General features: G+C 38.6%; 3 protein-coding genes across 4 annotated transcripts in view; 2 read left to right on the top strand and 1 right to left on the bottom strand.

Annotated features, from left to right (window-relative positions):
* LOC138335117 (uncharacterized) overlaps window positions 1-24048 on the bottom strand; it is a 79619-nt gene that overhangs the window by 24837 nt on the left and 30734 nt on the right. For both annotated transcript variants that reach the window (XM_069284044.1, XM_069284045.1), the window contains exon 2: window positions 3639-3793. In XM_069284044.1, coding sequence (XP_069140145.1) covers window positions 3639-3731 — 93 coding nt within the window. In that variant the 5' untranslated portion in view covers window positions 3732-3793. The remainder of the gene's footprint in view (window positions 1-3638; window positions 3794-24048) is intronic.
* LOC138335116 (plectin-like) lies at window positions 11292-14392 on the top strand. The gene is made up of 2 exons (XM_069284043.1): window positions 11292-11446; window positions 12308-14392. The coding sequence occupies exon 2, from the start codon at window positions 12442-12444 to the stop codon at window positions 13840-13842; it is 1401 nt and encodes a 466-aa protein (XP_069140144.1). The 5' UTR covers window positions 11292-11446; window positions 12308-12441; the 3' UTR covers window positions 13843-14392.
* Window positions 13923-18605, top strand: LOC138334503 (uncharacterized). The gene has a single exon (XM_069283162.1). The coding sequence runs from the start codon at window positions 13923-13925 to the stop codon at window positions 18603-18605; it is 4683 nt and encodes a 1560-aa protein (XP_069139263.1).

Below are 24048 nucleotides of genomic sequence, written 5' to 3'. Positions count from 1 at the left end.
CCTCAAGGAGACCTAAACAAAGACTGGATGTTTTACCTCAAGGAGACCTGAACAAAGACTGGATGTTTTACCTCAAGGAAACCTAAACAAAGACGTGATGTTTTACCTCAAGGAGACCTGAACAAAGACTGGATGTTTTACCTCAAGGAAACCTTAACAAAAAAGAGATGTTTTACCTCAAGGAGACCTGAACAAAGACAGGATGTTTTACCTCAAGGAGACCTAAACAAAGACTGGATGTTTTACCTCAAGGAGACCTAAACAAAGAAGAGATGTTTTACCTCAAGGAGACCTGAACAAAGACAGGATGTTTTACCTCAAGGAGACCTAAACAAAGACTGGATGTTTTACCTCAAGGAGACCTGAACAAAGACTGGATGTTTTACCTCAAGGAGACCTAAACAAAGAAGAGATGTTTTACCTCAAGGAGACCTGAACAAAGACGAGATGTTTTACCTCAAGGAGACCTGAACAAAGTCAGGATGTTTTACCTCAAGGAAACCTAAACAAAGAAGAGATGTTTTACCTCAAGGAGACCTAAACAAAGACTGGATGTTTTACCTCAAGGAGACCTAAACAAAGACTGGATGTTTTACCTCAAGGAGACCTAAACAAAGACTGGATGTTTTACCTCAAGGAGACCTGAACAAAGACAGAGTGTTTTACCTCAAGGAGACCTAAACAAAGACGAGATGTTTTACCTCAAGAGACTTGAACAAAGACTGGATGTTTTACCTCAAGGAGACCTAAACAAAGACTGATGTTTTACCTCAAGGAGACCTAAACAAAGAAGAGATGTTTTACCTCAAGGAGACCTAAACAAAGACTGGATGTTTTACCTCAAGGAGACCTAAACAAAGACGTGATATTTTACCTCAAGGAGACCTAAACAAAGAAGAGATGTTTTACCTCAAGGAGACCTAAACAAAGACTGGATGTTTTACCTCAAGGAGACCTAAACAAAGAAGAGATGTTTTACCTCAAGGAGACTTTAACAAAGACTGGATGTTTTACCTCAAGGAGACCTGAACAAAGACTGGATGTTTTACCTCAAGGAGACCTGAACAAAGACTGGATGTTTTACCTCAAGGAAACCTTAACAAAGAAGAGATGTTTTACCTCAAGGAGACCTGAACAAAGACAGGATGTTTTACCTCAAGGAGACCTGAACAAAGACTGGATGTTTTACCTCAAGGAGACCTAAACAAAGAAGAGATGTTTTACCTCAAGGAGACCTGAACAAAGACAGGATGTTTTACCTCAAGGAGACCTGAACAAAGACAGGATGTTTTACCTCAAGGAGACCTGAACAAAGACTGGATGTTTTACCTCAAGGAGACCTGAACAAAGAAGAGATGTTTTACCTCAAGGAGACCTGAACAAAGACGAGATGTTTTACCTCAAGGAGACCTGAACAAAGTCAGGATGTTTTACCTCAAGGAAACCTAAACAAAGAAGAGATGTTTTACCTCAAGGAGACCTAAACAAAGACTGGATGTTTTACCTCAAGGAGACCTAAACAAAGACTGGATGTTTTACCTCAAGGAGACCTAAACAAAGACTGAATGTTTTACCTCAAGGAGACCTGAACAAAGACAGGATGTTTTACCTCAAGGAGACCTAAACAAAGAAGAGATGTTTTACCTCAAGGAGACCTGAACAAAGACAGGATGTTTTACCTCAAGGAGACCTGAACAAAGACTGGATGTTTTACCTCAAAGAGACCTAAACAAAGAAGAGATGTTTTACCTCAAGGAGACCTGAACAAAGACAGGATGTTTTACCTCAAGGAGACCTGAACAAAGACAGGATGTTTTACCTCAAGGAGACCTGAACAAAGACTGGATGTTTTACCTCAAGGAGACCTAAACAAAGACTGGATGTTTTACCTCAAGGAGACCTAAACAAAGACTGGATGTTTTACCTCAAGGAGACCTGAACAAAGACAGGATGTTTTACCTCAAAGAGACCTGAACAAAGACAGGATGTTTTACCTCAAGGAGACCTGAACAAAGACAGGATGTTTTACCTCAAGGAGACCTAAACAAAGATAGGATGTTTTACCTCAAGGTGACCTAAACAAAGACTGGATGTTTTACCTCAAGGAGACCTAAACAAAGACTGGATGTTTTACCTCAAGGAAACCTAAACAAAGACGTGATGTTTTACCTCAAGGAGACCTGAACAAAGACTGGATGTTTTACCTCAAGGAGATCTAAACAAAGACTTGATGTTTTACCTCAAGGAGACCTAAACAAAGAAGAGATGTTTTACCTCAAGGAGACCTAAACAAAGACTGGATGTTTTACCTCAAGGAGACCTAAACAAAGACTGGATGTTTTACCTCAAGGAGACCTAAACAAAGAAGAGATGTTTTACCTCAAGGAGACCTAAACAAAGACTGGATGTTTTACCTCAAGGAGACCTAAACAAAGACTGGATGTTTTACCTCAAGGAGACCTGAACTAAGACAGGATGTTTTACCTCAAGGAGACCTGAACAAAGACTGGATGTTTTACCTCAAGGAGACCTGAACTAAGACAGAGTGTTTTACCTCAAGGAGACCTAAACAAAGACGAGATGTTTTACCTCAAAGAGACCTAAACAAAGACTGGATGTTTTACCTCAAGGAGACCTGAACAAAGACTGGATGTTTTACCTCAAGGAGACCTGAACTAAGACAGAGTGTTTTACCTCAAGGAGACCTGAACTAAGACAGAGTGTTTTACCTCAAGGAGACCTAAACAAAGACGAGATGTTTTACCTCAAAGAGACCTAAACAAAGACTGGATGTTTTACCTCAAGGAGACCTGAACAAAGACTGGATGTTTTACCTCAAGGAGACCTAAACAAAGAAGAGATGTTTTACCTCAAGGAGACCTGAACAAAAACTGGATGTTTTACCTCAAGGAGACCTGAACAAAGACTGGATGTTTTACCTCAAGAAGACCTGAACAAAGACTGCATGTTTTACCTCAAGGAGACCTAAACAAAGTCTGCATGTTTTACCTCAAGGAGACCTGAACAAAGACTGGATGTTTTACCTCAAGGAGACCTAAACAAAGACTGCATGTTTTACCTCAAGGAGACTTAAACAAAGACTGGATGCATGTTTTACCTCAAGGAGACCTGAACAAAGACAGGATGTTTTACCTCAAGGAGACCTAAACAAAGACTGGATGTTTTACCTCAAGTAGACCTTAACAAAGACTGGATGTTTTACCTCAAGAAGACCTAAACAAAGACTGGATGTTTTACCTCAAGAAGACCTGAACAAAGACTGGATGTTAGACTTGAACAAAGACTCGATGTTTTACCTCAAGGAAACCTAAACAAAGACAGGATGTTTTACTTGAAGGAGACTTGAACAAAGACTTGATATCGATGTTTTACCTCAAGGAGACCTGAACAAAGACAAGATGTTTTACCTCAAGGAGACCTGAACAAAGACAGGATGTTTTACCTCAAGGAGACCTAACCAAAGACTGGATGTTTTACCTCGAGAAGACCTGATCAAAGACAGGATGTTTTACCTGAAGGAGACTTGAGCAAAGGCTGGATGTTTTACCTGAAGGAGACCTGAACAAAGACTGGATGTTTTACCTCAAGGAGACCTGATCAAAGACAGGATGTTTTACCTGAAGGAGACTTGAGCAAAGGCTGGAGCGTGGGCTGTCTGCTGCTATAGGTTTGGCCTTCTTTAGGTAGCCCTGTTTAATAATATTCTCCATGGCCACTGATGGGAGTCCACCTCAAAGGACTTGTGTAATGCATAAGGCACTTGTCACGTCATCTATCAAAAATAACATGAAAAATTCAGACATTAATTCATATCAAAAATCAATAAAACAACAAGAGAAACAACAACATTGCAATTCTATCTGAAAATCAATAAAACAAATAAAAAGATTTATAAAGATACTTCAGTTGTAGGAATCAGTCAGTACTTTCTACTCTATACACAACTAGAACTCTCGTCCAGAAGGCACACTTATACACCACTCCTAGCAACTTTGCCTCACAATAAATAAATATAGAATAAGAAAAGCGTTAATGAAAATTAAATTTCCATTGCATAAAATTGTAGTAAGACTCCTTATGTGAGCTTTGCATTCTTATGATAAAGGCAAACATTAATGAATACTTATAACAATATCAAGTTAACAAACAAGCAATGAACATTTGGCCTGCTTCATGTTACACAAGAAAACATTAGTACTTCCTGAAGGCATGAGGCCAAGACATCCGATAGGCTATAGTATCAGTACATTTTATACCTTCATGTTGTATGTTATGACACTTGTATTGAATATAATGGTCTTGTATCATATCTTAATTAAAAATATCTTTATTTTATGAAACTTTTATTAATTACAATATAACAATTCTACACATTAAAGAATTTGCATCTAGGTCCAGTTTATGAACATGTCTTAACTTTTAGGAATTTCTTCCCTTAAAATTTTCCATAGAAGAACATATCAGAAGTCAATGTTTTCCGTAACTTCTTTAAGGCTTCTTCTTGGGAAAACTTTAAATCAAGTATCAGCTCCACCGCTGACAAATGGTATTTTTTTCTCTATCAAAAACAGGAGCAGACAAATTAGTGCTTTGCTTCAGTTACAAAACTTAATTAATTTTCACCATTACCACCATTGAAAAGTTTGAGCTTCTAATTTTACTTTAAGATAAAAAAGATTAAAAATAATTAACTGTGTCCCGAAAAAATTCTGTGACACTATGTTGTATATGGAATGAAGTGCTGATTGCACATTCACCAAAAGCATTATAAATTATTTTATATTATTCTATGTTTATTAGACACATATATATATATACACAATTAAACACCAATTATTGTTTAAATGATGAATTATTATTGTTTGTGCTCTGTCGGAGGTGGAAGATCTTTAAGTAATTTCTGAAAATCAAGGAAACTGAGACCAAAAGTCAAAGATCAAAATGTAGGTCATCATATATGGAGCTGCTTGTTATAGTACACCTGAACTCAAGATACTGTAAACCAACTTATTTTCGTGTGCGATTTAATTTCGCATTGATGTATTTCTGGCTGATAAAAATTTGCGGAAATAAATGGCTGTGAAAATTAATTAACTACAATCACAATACAGTGTTTTACCTGTAAAGGGTAAATTAAATCACTGCGAAAATAAGTTAGTTTACAGTAGACACGTGTACCAAATTTCCCCTATAATATAGGAAATAGGAGTCTCAACAAGGTTACATACCATAGGGCAGATAGACAGATGGTCAGACAGACAGATGGATGGTCAGACAGACAGATGGATGGTCAGACAGAGAGACTGATGGTCAGACAGACAGATGGTCCGACAGACAGACGGATGGTCAGACAGACAGATGGATGGTCAGACAGACAGACTGATGGTCAGACAGACAGATGGTCAGACAGACAGATGGATGGTCAGACAGACAGACGGATGGTCAGACAGACAGGTGGATGGTCACACAGACAGGTGGATGATTAGAAAGACGGACGGACATAACACAAACCTATTGTCACCCATATCACAGAAATACTTGTAAGTCACTTATTATCAATTATGATTGGCATAAATATTCGACCAAATAAGTACCCCCAATTCCTATCAACGCCCCTCCCTCTTTTTTAGGCTTTTATTTCACTTCCTTACTTAAAATATGAAAACAATGTTGGTTTCCTTACTGATTTCTTTTGAAAATTGATTTATGCCTTACTTTATAGAATAATTTTATGGATTGTACCTGCTTCCCCTATTGCATGTTCGTAAAAGGTGACTTAATTTAGGATCTTATCTTATCTTTCTTTCTAAATTACAGTATAACTGTCTGAACCGGCTGTTAACGGGACCAGTCCATTTGTTCGGCATATACAGGTGTCTGGTTTGTAGAGAATGTAACCTTTTTATGGTTATCTATGATACCGTACAACGAACAGTAGGTGTCAGAGCTAAGACTCTGTTCATATCCCGATCTGGCCGCTTCATTTTCTCCTCTCCTGTTAAATTTACATTTAAAAGTTGTTATCTCCTAGCCAGTGAACACTAGTTTTTTCCTTCCTGAATTACTTAGTAACAAATTTCCTCAGAATCATCCTACATAGGTCATGTTGATATTAACAAGAGATCCCAGAGGGATCTTGGCGCCCACCAAAGAAAGATCTATGTCTGACAATGGAAAGAGGGATCTTTTCCCTGCTTTTCAAACTTTTTCAAACACATGACATATAAAATTTGAGACAGATCGCTATAGTACTTTCTAAGAAATAGTGGTAACAAACTTCAACAATGAAATCTAAGATAGCGGCCGGTTGGCCATCTTGTTTACCGATCAGTCCCGAAAGGCATTATTCATCAGTCCTAAAAGGTACAATGCACAACTAGGATACAAGGGGAACCTACATATAAAATTTGAGAAAGATCCCTTCAGTACTTTCTGAGAAATAGCGGTAACAAACTTTAACTATCAAAATCCAATATGGCTGTCGGTCGGCCATCTTGTAGACCGATCGGTCCCAAAATGCAATATGCACAACAAGGGTCCTAGGGGAACCTGTATATGAAATTTGAGAAAGATCCCTTCAGTACTTTCTGAGAAATAGCGGTAACAAACTTTAACTATCAAAATCCAAGATGGCCGCCTGTCGGCCATCTTGTTTACTGATCGGTCTCAAAATGCAATATGCACAACTAGGGCCCTAGGGGAACCTATATATGAAATTTAAGAAAGATCCCTTCAGCACTTTTTGAGAAATAGCGGTAACAAACTTTAACTATCAAAATCCAAGATGGCCGCCTGTCGGCCATCTTGTTGACCGATCGTCCCAAAATGCAACATGCACAACAAGGGTCCTAGGGGAACCTAACTATGAAATTTGAGAAGGATCCCTTCAGTACTTTCTGAGAAATAGTGGTAACAAACTTTAACTACCAAAATCCAAGATGGCCGCCTGTCGGCCATTTTGTTAACCGATCGGTCCCAAAATGCAATATGCACAACAAGGGTCCTAGGGGAACCTGTATATGAAATTTGAGAAAGATCCCTTCAGTACTTTCTGAGAAATAGCGGTAACAAACTTATTTAACTATCAAAATCCAAGATGGCCACCTGTCGGCCATCTTGTTTACCGATCGGTCCCAAAATGCAATATGCACAACTAGGGCCCTAGGGGAACCTATATATGAAATTTAAGAAAGATCCCTTCAGCACTTTTTGAGAAATAGCGGTAACAAACTTTAACTATCAAAATCCAAGATGGCCGCCTGTCGGCCATCTTGTTGACCGATCGTTCCCAAAATGCAACATGCACAACAAGGGTCCTAGGGGAACCTAACTATGAAATTTGAGAAGGATCCCTTCAGTACTTTCTGAGAAATAGTGGTAACAAACTTTAACTACCAAAATCCAAGATGGCCGCCTGTGTCGGCCATTTTGTTAACCGATCGGTCCCAAAATGCAATATGCACAACAAGGGTCCTAGGGGAACCTTCATATGAAATTTGAGAAAGATCCCTTCAGTACTTTCTGAGAAATAGCGGTAACAAACTTTAACTATCAAAATCCAAGATGGCCGCCTGTCGGCCATCTTGTTTACTGATCGGTCTCAAAATGCAATATGCACAACTAGGGCCCTAGGGGGACCTATATATGAAATTTGAGAAAGATCCCTTCAGCACTTTTTGAGAAATAGCGGTAACAAACTTTAACTATCAAAATCCAAGATGGCCGCCTGTCGGCCATCTTGTTTACTGATCGGTCTCAAAATGCAATATGCACAACTAGGGCCCTAGGGGGACCTATATATGAAATTTGAGAAAGATCCCTTCAGCACTTTTTGAGAAATAGCGGTAACAAACTTTAACTATCAAAATCCAAGATGGCCGCCTGTCGGCCATCTTGTTGACCGATCGGTCCCAAAATGCAATATGCACAACTAGGTTCCTAGGGAAACCTACATATGAAATTGGAGAAAGATCCCTTCAGTACTTTCTGAGAAATAGCGGTAACAAGAATTGTTAACGGACGGACGGACGGACGGACGGAAGGACGGACGGACGGAAGGACGGACGGACGACGGACCACGGACGAAAGGCGATTTGAATAGCCCACCATCTGATGATGGTGTGCTAATAAAAAAAGCTAGAAAAAGCTGAACATTTGTCTATTACAAGTCTCTGTAAATATCTGTTTTTGTTAAATACAAATACTGTATGTTCATGTATGTGAATAAATACACTCGAATAATGGAGATACTGTAAATACAATATGAAAGGACAATTTCTATAAATAGCATCTATCTAAATAAAGAATAAAACATGACAAACACTGAGAAGTCAGGATACATGATACAACCATCTTATTACTCAAACATGAAAGCACCCCAAGTTTGATGACTTGCATTTTGTAACATGAAACAGGAAATATGTGAATAAATATCCAGGTAGGGTCAACTACTAATGTCGGGCAAAGTTTGATAAATAGCGTACTGTGGGTGAGTCCCAACTGTCCAGCTAATAATTAACGGGTACTGTTACCATGGTATATGGTTAAATCAATCAATCTGTCTAAATCACCTTAATTCATATATAGTCATGTTTATTGACAAGTAACAACACATGTTTGATTGTCAATTAACTTGTTTCTTGTCAAATAATTTGTCTTATCATTTGTCAATAAGTGTATCTTTGTGTCTTCATGTCAGTTAATATGACTGAATGTAATTGTCAATGAACATCTCATTGTTTTCAACCAATATGTCTTATCATTTGTCATTTTATATGTATTATCATTTGTCAACAAACATATATATCTCTTATTGTTTGGCGAATATTAAAAAAAAATCTTATCTTTTGTCTTTTGTCAACTAATGTCTTATCTTATTGTTTGTATGTTATTTAAAATGTCTTAATGTAATTGTCAATTAATATCTTATTTGTTTTCAACAAATGTGTCTCATCTTTTGTCATTTTATTCCTTGTTAATTAATATAACATGTTTTATTTTTTGGCAAATATGGCAAATATAAAAAAAAAATCTTATCTTTTAACTGTCGAGAAATGCCTAATCATTGATTGTCGATTAATGTCTTAAGTTATCTATATTCTAAATCAAAGCTAGTACATACCAGTTTATGATGGAGCAGAAAGACCACAGTAGATTTCAGAATAACCTGGACTTTTCATCTCATAGACACTTAAAGGCAGCATTAACAAAATAATAAAATCTACGTACATATATATACTGTATAAGTACTCCAACCTTGTTCCACTCCGCTAACTGAGTTAACTCACGTAATCTACCACAACTTAATAATATAAAATTTGAGTTTTTACTCCATGAAGATCTGAACTTGTACCAAACAAGGTTCAAAAATATTTCACAAAATATACCCACTTAAAGGTTACTGTGACATTTAAATTGACAGTACGTACACATAAAACTGGGCTATTTATCCTTAGCCTATCCGATATACAGCCATATAAACATCTACTCAAAAAGTTCAACATTTAGCAGAGATTTTTTTATAAGAGAGATAAAAAAAAATCTTTTGGTTTCAGTATCTATTTTCCATAGGCTTTTAGTGGTTGTTTTTCAAACATTTATCAAAATCCAGTACTCAGTAAATAATTTAGGACAATTGAATTTAATCAACAAAAGCAGGACACAAAGCAATCCTAAATATATGTCTGTTAATTATGACAATTGAAGTAGCTAGATTGATTGTGATTTTATCATACCAATAAAAATAAATTCTTCACGCTTTAGGTACAATCAAACCTTTTTAAGTTGAAGTCCATAGGATCAGGGTAAAACTCCAGTTTAGTACCAGGGAGCAAACATAAAATGAACTCATTCACTCATGAAGATTGTACATGCAGGCTAAATCAAGAACTAAACCAGTCCATTATGAAATTTCAGAGGTGAATGAGTTATATAGGGTATTTGAGTTATATAAGCCATAATAAACTTACCATGCAGCCACCATGTACAACACCATCTTATATCTGATGCTATACTACAAATGACATCATGTGTATACAGTACTAATTTCTACCTAGTACACAGACGTTCATAGTTTCCCTTCAGTATAGGGATGTTCATGTTGGAGATGGTATTCACATGTATATATCATTTGTTTTATTTTTATCTCAAAAATGTTCAATAAGATAAAGGAGAACTGCAGTAACAGTCATTTGCACTCCACTTCTTGATCACAAGTTTAAGTCTGTCAGTTGACGCTTCATTTATCACAGTGCAATCAACCACAGATTCAAGTCCAACAAGGGGCAATTGGTCACTTAGTAACCACAGGTTCAGCCTTGGGTATATTTTTTAACATATATTTTTGGTTTTTCTTTGGGGTTTTTTTTTCAATACTTAAATAATCTACACCAGGCATGTCCATAATTAGCTCAAACAAATCAAACCAAGTCTAATATAATACAAACTTCATTTATTTTACATCGATTGTGAAACAAGTTATACAACTTATGTAAATCACTCTAGTTGGCCCGGATGCAAGCACGTGAGGGGTCTTAGTGTGGGAGGAAACCGGAGTGCCCAGAGAAAACCCACATGATCGGGCAGCCTAGGTGACCCCTAACCTTTACACGTCCGTGCCAGCTTGGTGAAAGGCGGGCAGGTTAACCACTACACCATCCGACCACCCAAATATACCAAGCCTAATATATATAAATGAGTAATACATATGTACCTGGTAATCAAAAGCATGAGGTGTCCTCGTCATAAGATCAGAAAAGTGGGACCTTCCATGTCCTCCTATGTAGTGGGAGTGTGAAGTAGGTATACATAAGTATAATGTACTGTGCCATCAAAGCTTCATACACCCTTTGGAGTATTTCATCTCACAAAGTTCAAAAGTGCATTTGCCAACAGGCCAGTTGTTTACTATGACCTTTAGTAATCTGTATGGTGTCGCCCTCATCACTCAGTCATGTACATATACACACAAAATGTTGGTGGCTATTTTCTTTTCTGGTAAATGGAGCTTACAAAGTATTCCATGGGTATAGAAATATTTATGGTAATGGCCCATAGTAAGCAATGCCAATATAATGTGTAATAGAGGAGAGGAGAAAATGTAGCAGACAGACCGGGATTCAAACCCGGACCTCTGACAACTAGTTGAATGCTCTACAAATTGAGCAAACCAGTCACCAATGATCGACCAGGTCCAATCCCACTACATTCCTCCCTCCTTTTTCAAAGTCTTTATCCTCAAAGGCATACAAGACCCTTATACCTGTGATGGAACCAGGAGTTCTCTCCCTTTAACTGATAACGTAAAAATCAAGGTATGGTATTAGAGTTACCTGCCCCTGTCTATATGTCATTTCCGCCCAAGGAAAGCATGGTCTCGAGAGAGATAAAACTGCAAAAATGTAGCAACTATGTGGCCCCACACGTTGTAAGTGTATAGTTTAATGTTAAATGCATTAATTATTTCATGTGTGACAATTTAGAATTGTGATGAAGCTATGTGCGTACCATGTATTTGGTATTTTTTGTATAAATGCACATGAAGCGATGTTTTGATTTCACCGGAAATCGTGCAGTTTGTCAATTTGATTCTCTGACATGTTTTTGAGTGATGTCGTTTTATTATTGCTGTTTATAAAGCAATACCTATCAGTCTTTACATATTAGTTTGTATCTTAGTGGTAGATAGCCATGTATAACACATATGCCCTAGCTAAATGTAAATTACTCGTGCACATGGTTTAATCATTGTTAGTCGGTATGCATAATAGAAAACCTCGTATAGGCAATGGTCGATGTATGCAGGTTGTCGATGTAAACAGGTTGTCGATGTAGACAGGTTGTCGTTGTATGCAGGTTGTCGTTGTAGAGAGGTTAATCATGTTAATTACAGTTTTCTCTTATTTTCATGTGTCAAATCATAATATTAAAGGATTTAATTGTTATATCCTACAATGATAAGGAAATCCCAGCTTGATACTCAGAGATGTATACCAAATGTCAAGTTATTAAATACCTGTGTCTGCATATTTACTGTACAGTAGAGTTAACAAGTACATTTTTAATATTTCTCTTGAAATATTACATTGACTAATTCATTGTGTAAGTGTGATCTAGTCCAGAATAGTGTTTATTTGTGCAATAGTTATTACAACTTTATTAGGTGTTTGTGAAATTAGCACTTATGTAATAAGTTTAACCCTTAGGATTAATACTTGTATCTGTAATAGTGAATGACTACAGAAGTCAGAGATCATTAAGTAACAATATTTACTTGTTTGTATTTCAGGTTTTACTATACTCCACTATAAGCCACTATACACCACTTTATGTGGATCTGTAATAAAGGTTGGAAACAGTTCAAGGAACTTTCTGATTTTTTGAGACAGAACAGTAAAACAACGTGTATCAGCTGCACAGTACATGATGTCTACATCCAGGGATCAGGATCCCAGCAAATCGTTTGAGCAAGGAGGGTATCTTGCGCCCATGCAGGAGTATGGGTCACCATTGCAGGTTCCCGACAACGCCCATGCTACTTCAACAGAGATGGAAAGGTCCCATCGGAAGAAAAACCTCACAAGAGGTGGGGAGGAACTGTATGAGGCCACGGTAGAGACAAGTACTGCCAAACTTATCAAACTCCGAAAAAGGGTAGAGGATACTATCGAGGAGTTTAATTCGGCCAAGCACCAAAGAGACTTAGTGATAAAACTAAAGGATCAGCTAGGAGTGGTCTATGACAAATACCTTGACGAAGTGAAAGGATTTATGAAATATTTAACCTGTATTAATACCTCCGCCAGTAATAGTGAGAAAGTTTCGCAAGAGATGATACATATCAAAATCTATAGAAAGGTAACAGATGTGCATAACGAGATGGTGGAGATTCTCAAGCAGCCAGAAACAGATATCGAAGAAAACAAAGAGCAGAAACAAGAAGTGAAAAAGAACTCTCAAACCAAAAATCATTCATCAGTGAGCAGTTCTACTACTAGTAGTCGCAGGAGTTCGCTATTAGCACGTCAACGTGCAAAGTTAGAAGCAGCTAAAACTAGTTTGACATTTACACGCCAAGAAGTTGAGATGCAGAAACAACAGGCCAAGATGGAGGCTGAAATTCTTCGACAGAGAGCTCAGTATGAATCTGACCTCCAGTATCTAAAATCACAACGAGCAGCAGCCGTAGCTCAAGCCGAACTTGAGGCTATGTATGACGAGTTGGGTGAAGGCGACATAGACAGAGGACCACAACTCTCATTACCTTCGATGGACAGGAAGGAGCTTACAGCGCAATTTATCAATGCGCAGGGACAGACTGAGAGCCATGGAGCTCCTAGTGTAGAAAACAACACCCTTGCACCTATAAGTACAGGTCAAGATTCTGCCTTTGAAGGAGGTGACCAATACATGAGTCTTCCATTCATGGAGAAAAAGTCAGATAGGACGGTTAATGACAATAGACAACAGATGGATCCTAACGCACCTAGTTTTTACCCAGAACGACTAGGATATTCTGATTTCACTAAGTACCTGTTACGTAAGGACTTGCTCCTGCAGAGACTTACCACCTTTGATGACAAACCCGAAACCTTTTCAATGTGGAAGGCTAGTTTCCAGTCTGTAACCAAAGAACTCGGCGTGACAGCTAATGAGGAATTCGACCTGCTTTTCAAGTGGTTGGGACCGGAGTCCAAGAAGCACGCTTTGAGCATAAGAGCCTCCAATCCAAACCCAGCTAGAGGACTGGAAAGACTTTGGGAGCGTCTCCACGAGCGATATGGATGTCCGGAAATGGTAGAGACCTCATTAAAAGGAAACTAGAGAAGTTCCCAAAGTTAGGTTCAAAGGATAATGCGAAATTATACGAATTAGCAGACATTCTTTCAGAAGTGGAAGCCATGATGGAAGATCCCATTTATGGCTCATTATTAGGCTATTACAACACCTCTTCAGGCGTTCTCCCCATTGTGGGTAAATTGCCTCTCCATATCCAAGGAAAATGGACAGTCAGAGCTGCTAGGTATAAGAAGGAGAAGAGCGTAGCCTTTCCTCCATTCTCGGAATTTGTGGTGTTCATAAAGGAAATGAGCTCTATGCTTAATGACCCCGGCCTTGTATATAAAGATACGTTGACCACTCGTACAAGCAATGATCCGCGTTCCAAGGACAGAGTTCGGTCAAATATTCAGGTGAATAAAACTCAGGTGTCTTCTAACGAGAACTCTAACAAACAACCCAAGAAACAGTGTTTGATACACAACACATCTAACCACGACATAAATCAGTGCAGGGCATTCCGTCTTAAATCCTTGTCGGAACGGAGACGTATATTAAGCGAACACCGCTTATGTTTTCGATGTTGTGACACAGATGCTCATATATATACAAAAAACTGTTCAGTCTCTGTAAAATGCGCAGAATGCAGCAGCAGTCAGCACCCTACGGCGCTCCATCCCAGGGATGGACATTCTACATCCGGAAATCGAAATGGTCATAAGCCAGACAAAAACAACAATAATTCTACAAGTCCGAACGGCGGGGAGATAACGACTAGTCAGAACGGTGGGGAGAATGAAGGGGTTGTGAGTAAATGTACGCGCGTGTGTGGAGGAACGTTTACAGGCAGATCTTGTTCAAAAACCATACTTGTTCGAGTTCATAGGACTAACTCACCAGAGCAAGCTACCTACATGTATGCCATAATCGATGATCAAAGTAATCGGACATTGTGCAAGCCTGGTTTCTTCAATATCATGGATGTCTCAGGAGAGACAGTTGAACAGTATACACTGGTATCCTGTGCAGGGGACTTACCGACACAGGGTCGGCGCGCACACGGATTCTCAGTTTCCTCTCTGAACGGCCAGTTTACCTTACCCTTACCTGACATACTGGAGTGTGATCAGATACCCAACAACCGTACAGAGATTCCTACTCCAGAGATCACCAACTATCACAGTCATTTGAAGGACGTCAAGTTGCCTCCCTTACGGTCTAATTCTGAAATTCTACTGTTGATTGGGCGCGATGTGCCAGAGGCTCATCACATCTGTGAGCAGATTATTGGTCCACCCAATTCACCATTTGCCCAGAGGCTAAACCTTGGTTGGGTGGTCGTAGGGAATGTATGTCTGGGAACTACTCATCCTCCAAACCCATCAGAGGTCTCTGTTCTCAAGACAAGGATACTTGGAGATGGTCGACCTACATTGTTTGATCCATGTGACAATCAGTTTAATGTGAAAGGGGTTTGCAAGGAACCAATCATTGGACAAGGAGTATTCAAGCAGACTCATGATGACAACAAAGTTGGCTTGTCTGTAGAAGACAGAGCATTTCTGGATCTCATGGACAAAGAATTTGTACGAGACACAAGTGGTAAATGGACTGCACCGTTGCCTTTTCGCGAACCTCGTCCTAGACTACCTAATAATAGGCACCAAGCCCTGAAACGAGCTCAGCTTCTCGATGTCTCTCTTCAAAGGAATTCCGTTAAGCGCGAACACCTTGTCACCTTTATGAAAGGAATCTTAGACAACGGGCACGCGGAAGTGGCCCCTCCACTTAATGATGACGAGGAGTGCTGGTATTTGCCTCTTTTCGGCGTTTATCATCCTAAGAAACCAGATAAGATCCGAGGGGTTTTTGATTCTTCAGCCAAACATGAAGGACTATCTTTAAACCAGGTGTTGATGAAAGGTCCCGACCTAACAAACAATCTCCTAGGTGTTCTTTTGAGATTTAGGAAGGAGGACATTGCTATTAGTTGCGACGTGGAACAGATGTTCTACTGTTTTGGAGTCAGGGAAGATCAGCGCAACTTCCTACGTTTCCTTTGGTATGAAGACAATAATCCAACAAAACCGTTGATAGAGTACCGAATGTGCAAGCATGTATTCGGGAACAGTCCTTCACCGGCGGTAGCCACTTACGGTCTTCGTAAAACAGTCCAGGAAACTGAGAACACGTTTGGTGGTGATGTTACAGATTTCGTAACAAAGAACTTTTATGTAGACGACGGGCTTACATCAGTTCCCACCGCTCAGGAGGCGGTTAGCTTGTTGAACAGAACAAAGGAAGCTCTAAGTACAGGAAATATCAGACTTCATAAATTCACCTCTAACTGTGAAGATGTTCTTAATGCCATGCCTGCAGATGATCTCGCTGGCGATCTTAGGAAGATAGAAATTGGCACGGAATCCCTTCCTTCACAACGGAGTCTAGGTCTGTGTTGGGAGCTAGAAACCGACGTATTCACATTCAACATATCTACAGAGACCAAACCATATACTCGTCGTGGAGTCTTGTCTACCATAAACAGTCTGTATGACCCTCTCGGGTTCCTTTCACCAGTAACTGTTCAAAGCAAGATTCTCCTCCGTAACATGGTGGTAGGAACAGTAGACTGGGATCAGCCACTGCCTGAGGAATTCAAGAGCTCATGGGAACACTGGGATACCTCAATCCAAGAGTTGGACAGGTTCCAGGTATCGCGTAGATACCCAGTAAGAATAGATGCCACGAGTGAACTACATATCTATTCTGACGCTTCTGAGAAAGCGATCTCAGCTGTCGCGTATTTGAAATCTCTTGACGAGAAAGGACAGTCATGCTTTGGTTTTGTGCTAGGGAAATCAAAAGTAGCACCGCGTCATGGTCATACAATTCCACGTCTGGAATTATGTGCCGCAGTCTTAGCCGTGGAAATAGCAGAAATTGTCACAGAGGAGCTATCCTTTCCCCGAGAACATGTGTTTTTCCACACCGATAGTAAAGTTGTACTGGGCTACGTAACTAACACAACTCGACGGTTTTATATCTATGTGGCCAACAGAGTCTGCAGGATCCTGGAATTTTCTAGACCAGACCATTGGTTTTACATCTCTACCGAGAACAACCCTGCAGATGTCGGCACTCGATACATCGATCCAGCTCGCTTAGAGGAGAGCATGTGGATTCAAGGACCTAAACCAAACATATCCCCAACTGAATCCTTAATTTTCCCTTTGGTTAACCCAGAGGAGGATACTGAAGTTCGACCTGAGGTTGTTCACGTGGCTAAAACGGACATAACGAACAGTGAGAAACCTCATAATTGGTCAGAGCGATTTGAGAAGTTCTCAAGTTGGAAAAGGCTGTTGTTGTCAATATCTTTGGTAAAACACTTAGCTGAGTCTTTCAAGTCAAATCACGGCAAGTGCACAGGTTGGCACAAGTGTGACATTTATCGATCAGTTGAAAACTGTGCTTCTGCAGAAGCATTTATTATCAGAGAATTACAAAGGGAATTCTATGGGGACATTAGGAAATGTCCAAAGGAACTTGCACCCTACTTTGACGAAAACGGCATAATACGTGTTGGAGGAAGGCTACGGAACTCAGATTTACCGAGACACGAAGTGAACCCTATCTTAGTACCCGGCCGACATCACGTCGCGATGCTGTTGACTAGACACTTCCATAACGCTGTTCAACATCAGGGTAGACACCTGACAGAAGGGGCGATAAGGGCCGCAGGCTTTTGGATCACTGGGGGCAAGAGACTGGTTTCTTTCGTCATTTATCACTGTGTGAAGTGTCGGAAACTTCGAGGAAAGCATTCCCAACAGAAGATGGCTGATCTACCAGTGGATCGTGTTACTATAAGCCCGCCATTTACATTCGTTGGTGTCGATGTTTTTGGACCTTGGACCATTGTCACGCGCAGGACAAGAGGCGGTTCAGCTTCAAGTAAACGCTGGGCAGTGCTCTTTACGTGTCTGTCATCTAGGGCGGTTCATATTGAGTTACTAGAAGAAATGAGCTCATCATCGTTTATAAACTCTGTGACAAGATTCTACTCCATTAGAGGAAAAGTTGCAGAGTTTCGTTCTGATAGGGGAACCAATTTCGTTGGGGCAATCTCGGACCTGGATGCTACAGCAATCTTCATAGAAGACCCAAACATCACGGAATTTCTCCGTGAATCTGGTACCATCTGGAAATTTAATCCTCCCCACTCCTCACACTTTGGAGGCTCCTGGGAAAGGATGATTGGCGTTGCACGACGCATACTAGACTCCATGTTCCTCAACAACAATCGTAACCTCACGCACGAAGTCTTGTCGACATTTATGGCAGAAGTAACAGCGATCATCAACGCACGACCATTGATTCCTGTTTCAACAGATGTAGATGAACCATTAATCTTATCTCCAGCAACCCTTTTGACACAGAAAACAGGAAGTCGGATCGAGTCGTTTGAACATTTTAACCAGAAAGACATGCTTAGATCACAGTGGAAGCATGTGCAGGTGCTCGCTGAGCAGTTCTGGAGTCGATGGCACAAGGAGTTTCTACCTGTGTTGCAGGCCAGGAGGAAGTGGAATCACGAGTCTCGCAACCTAGAGGAGGGAGACGTTGTTCTCATGAAGGACGAACAAACAGCGCGCAACGATTGGCCTCTTGGTGTAATCACGCGTACCTTTCCTAGTGAAGATGGACTTGTCAGGAAAGTTGAGATTCAGATATCGCGAGGAGGAAAGAAGTCAACATTCGTCCGTCCAGTTACTCAGGTTGTTGTCATTTGTTCCAAGGAGACATAGACTGTCAGCTGTGGTCAAGTGATAAACTATGTTGTGTATAATTGATGTCTAAGTGTGTAACAGTTTAGTTCATGGACATCATGTTGAAACCTTTGCAAAATTTACTGTTAAGAGCTGGAATTATTTGTTTATAAATATGTTACTCTTTAGTTGATTAGAGATAAAGTTAGTGATATTATTAATATCAGACGGGGAGTGTGATGGAACCAGGAGTTCTCTCCCTTTAACTGATAACGTAAAAATCAAGGTATGGTATTAGAGTTACCTGCCCCTGTCTATATGTCATTTCCGCCCAAGGAAAGCATGGTCTCGAGAGAGATAAAACTGCAAAAATGTAGCAACTATGTGGCCCCACACGTTGTAAGTGTATAGTTTAATGTTAAATGCATTAATTATTTCATGTGTGAAAATTTAGAATTGTGATGAAGCTATGTGCATACCATGTATTTGGTATTTTTTGTATAAATGCACATGAAGCGATGTTTTGATTTCACCGGAAATCGTGCAGTTTGTCAATTTGATTCTCTGACATGTTTTTGAGTGATGTCGTTTTATTATTGCTGTTTATAAAGCAATACCTATCAGTCTTTACATATTAGTTTGTATCTTAGTGGTAGATAGCCATGTATAACACATATGCCCTAGCTAAATGTAAATTACTCGTGCACATGGGTTAATCATTGTTAGTCGGTATGCATAATAGAAAACCTCGTATAGGCAATGGTCGATGTATGCAGGTTGTCGATGTAAACAGGTTGTCGATGTAGACAGGTTGTCGTTGTATGCAGGTTGTCGTTGTAGAGAGGTTAATCATGTTAATTACAGTTTTCTCTTATTTTCATGTGTCAAATCATAATATTAAAGGATTTAATTGTTATATCCTACAATGATAAGGAAATCCCAGCTTGATACTCAGAGATGTATACCAAATGTCAAGTTATTAAATACCTGTGTCTGCATATTTACTGTACAGTAGAGTTAACAAGTACATTTTTTAATATTTCTCTTGAAATATTACATTGACTAATTCATTGTGTAAGTGTGATCTAGTCCAGAATAGTGTTTATTTGTGCAATAGTTATTACAACTTTATTAGGTGTTTGTGAAATTAGCACTTATGTAATAAGTTTAACCCTTAGGATTAATACTTGTATCTGTAATAGTGAATGACTACAGAAGTCAGAGATCATTAAGTAACAATATTTACTTGTTTGTATTTCAGGTTTTACTATACTCCACTATAAGCCACTATACACCACTTTATGTGGATCTGTAATAAAGGTTGGAAACAGTTCAAGGAACTTTCTGATTTTTTGAGACAGAACAATACCACCATCGTGTTTATTTAAGTTGGGCGCCAAGTTTGTAACAGAAGAGGAGAAAATGTAGAAGCCAGACTGGGGTTTGAACCCTAGACCTCTGAACACTTGAGCTAGCTGATCCCCTTTTTGATAATTCAAGTTCACCTACAACAAAATCTTTATTAAATGCAGTTTAAAATATGAATAAGATGTCTCCACACATCACCACCAGCCCTGCACCTCTGGGTCGTAAGTTTGATTCCCATGTGGGGCAGTTGCCAGGTACTGACCACTGATCGGTAGTTTTTCTCTGGGTACTCTGGCTTTCCCCCACCAACAAACCTGGCACATACTTACATGACCCTGGTTTTCTATAAGTTGTTAAACTAATAAAACTCAAAACCCAACCAGAATAAAAAGAAAATGAGATAGTATTGCTGTAGATAGTGTTAACTTCAAAATGTGATGTTGGATGTTTGTGGTTGCCAGAACAAATATGGTAATCCATATTTTTTGTTAAAATATCAGGAAATTAATGAATATCGAAAAGCATCAGATCGTGTAAACTGCTTCCTGCTTATAAAATGTCAATTCACAGCTTATCCCAAGTGCATCAGTGAAATTTAGACTTCTCTTTTTCTTCCTGTTAGGAGACCTTGGGGTACATGTTTAAATTACAGTCAACTCTGCCATATCAGTAACCTTACACAGTCTATTGTCTTTAACTGAGGTGGTTTTTTTTACATAATACAGAAACAATGAACCTGGTCTTTGATGGACAGCTAAAAACTGCCCTTTAAAGACAGGTGTCCTTTATATAAAGGTCAAGTATATAAAAAAATTGCACAAAACTGGGTTGATAAGTCTGTCCTTTATAGACAGGTCAATTAAACACAAAATTGCACAAAATGGGGTTGATGAGTCTCCTTTATAAACGGGTTGTCTTTTATGAATACATAGTATAAGAATACATTATATAGAAAATTGCACTAAATGGAGTTAATGAATCTACTATGCAGAAAAAAGTATATGGTTCCTTGCAAAGATAAATTTTAATGATAAAATAACAAAAACTTACACTTTGCTGTTATGAGGTGTAATTGTCTTCTATCAATATTTTTTTATTTTTTTTTTCAATCTTTCATGGATAAAACACTTATAAGATTATGAAATATAGTTTTTGCCTATTCGCGGTATATTTGTGTATAGTCTCCTTATTATAGTGAAAATCTTGCCATTTTCTATATGCTGGCAATATGGACAAACACTGACTATTATTTATATAATACAAGAGGACCATGGGCCTTAAAGTGAACAGTCGGGCAAGGATGGCTAAAGTCGGTAAAAATGGTGTGAATGTATCCAGTATAATTTCTTATGAAATGGAAAAATAAAATATCTCGTCAAAATCTGTCTGCGTACGAAGAAATTAATTTAAAGTATGGAAATTCTAAAACATCCTCCCGGCTCACTATGTCCGTGGTTACATTTCCACACAGCCTCGCTTTCAATGCTTTCAACTTTTCTTTACTTTAATGGTCAGAACTGGGAAACTAAGCAGAACTTGACCGTCGTATTGATATGTGAGAACTTTTAGAAGGCCAATTAAACGCATTTAGACTGGTTTTCTTTGCCCGACAATTCACTTTAACAGTCACCTGAGTAGAGATATAATATGAAACAAAGACGTATAAACACTATGTTCCTGTCCTTGATGTTGGTCAGTGATTTTACAAATTTGACTTTTTAACCTATGAAGAGTATTTGCTTCCATCGAACCTGTGAATTTTTTTTAATTTTAGTTATTTTGACCCTGTTTTGTCCTGCCCCTCTGGTCCCCCAGCGGGTCAGCGCGGACTGATATGGCTATTAACCTTCTAGTTCTCAGGCTAATAATTAAATCTAATCAAGTTTGACTCATTTCTATGAAAATTGAGCAAAAAATGTTCATAAATGTGTTTTTCCTATTTAACTAAAGAAAACTTGACCCTTCCTCTAGAGGGTAACGTGAGACTCAGGGTGATAAATAATTCACAATTTTATAAAACACCTTAAAGGTGATAAAAACAGATTTTAAATATGCTATTTTTGTGTTGATATTTGTTTATTGTGGTGCACTTTATGATTTCCAACAAAAAATACAGGTTGTATTTGACGTAATTTCCATAAAATGTGCTTGAAACGAAGTCCACAACGACCCTTGTCTAGAACAATCGCATCGCTTATCGCCCCTGATATCACCAGGTGGCCGTAGATTCGTGACGTCATCTGAGACCAACAGCTGTGACAAGAGCCGGGAAACTCAATGGGGCAGTGTTGCGGTATTGGCGATTATAGATATTTAAAACAGTCGCGCTACGTGTAGTTGCTATATTGAATAGTGGAAATGAATCCGTATACAATATATAATCTATAACATACAATGATATAATAAAAACGATAGCTTACTCATTCTTATCGTCATATTCTGGGCTATAAAATTGTTATGTTCAGTTTAAAGATGCTCCACCGCTGACAAATGGTAAATTTTAACTATCAAAAACAGGAGCAGACGATTTAGTATTTTTCTTCAGTTACAAAAGTTACTTACTATACACCATTACCACCATTGAACAGTTTGTGAGCTTCTAATTTTACTTCAAGTTAAAAACATGAAATATAATTAATTGCATCCCGAAAAAAAATCCGTGTTACTATATCCTATATGGAATGAAGTACTGATTGCGCATGCACTAAAGGCAAAATAAATTATTCTATATTATTGTTTGTGTTAATTAGACATATATATACACGATTAAACCCCAATTATTGTTCAAATGATGAATATCATTTATGCTCTGTCGGCGATGGAGCATCTTTAAAAGCCATTTGACACCGTGTACATGTGTGTCACTGACTCAGGTTCAAGGGGGTTGCGCTTGACTTTTGTCTGTAACTTAAAACTCAAAACATAGACTTTAAAGTTAAACCAACAAGAAGAAATATGACTTTACAAGAAAATGGACCCAAATTACAATGAGACTACATGCTACATGCACATATTTATAAAAAAAAAAAACGCCACCCTTCATACCCTATCCAAAACCCTATCATACCGCGATAAACGTGCCCCTATCCCGCCTTATGTACGTACTGCACACCTCTATATTTCCTATTTGAAGCTTAATCCTTCAGAACACCGCACAGAAAGGGCTAGACTTATTTATTTTCTTAAAGTTCTATAATGAGTTTTACTGATGTGTACGAAATAGAATAACATGTACAGTAGTAACAATACACGCACGGCCGATAAAAAAGACGGGACACAAAACACAGATACTAGATACAATGACCTAATATGGATGACATGTACTCGTGGACAAGATACACATGTAATAGTTCAACTAACACAGGACCATGAAACAACATATATTTCTTATAAAACACAAATCATTTACAAGACCGCTTCATTATATTTTCTAACCGTGCGTAGTTTTGGAAATAAGAAACCTGTCGACCTTAGTAAATTTTAAAAGTATACACACAGACCACAGCACACTAGATAGCCTATTGACCATTATGAGACGATCTAGGGGTCTAAATAAAAAAAATCGGTAAAATTCGCATTCTACATATATATACGCAAGTGTACTATGTAGAATATAACAGGAAATTAATGAGTACTAAAATTGGCCAAATTTGCAAGCATTGTGGTGTTTTGAGGGTTCGGGGGAGACCGATGATGATTTTGCAAGGGCTTAAGGCGAGAGATTTTGTTTTTTGGGGGTCCTAAGGTCTCCCCCGAGAAGGAAAAATATTACTAAATGTATTTACGATTGCTGAGATGAGTTTTACGATGTATTTTGATGACTTTAGAGCGTTCTTAACATGGTAATTTTTTCAAATTTAAATTCCTGCAATTAAATAATGATAACTGTGAATGTCGTCATATCATTATGCAACCCTGCTCGATTTGAACTAGTCCGCTAAACCTGCCTATATTATTAGTTGTTGTTTTTCCCTATATATTAGGCAAAAAATAAATAAATTAAAAAAAACCTAATAATATAGGCAGGTTTAGCGGACTAGATCTGAACATACCGGTTTCATACCACCGGCACATTGTTGTGTAACCCAAAATAAATATGAAAATCCCTAAAATG

The sequence above is a fragment of the Argopecten irradians genome, chromosome 11 (genome assembly GCF_041381155.1).
Source record: "Argopecten irradians isolate NY chromosome 11, Ai_NY, whole genome shotgun sequence".
Lineage (NCBI taxonomy): Eukaryota > Metazoa > Mollusca > Bivalvia > Pectinida > Pectinidae > Argopecten > Argopecten irradians.
This window is presented reverse-complemented; position numbering and strand designations above follow the sequence as displayed.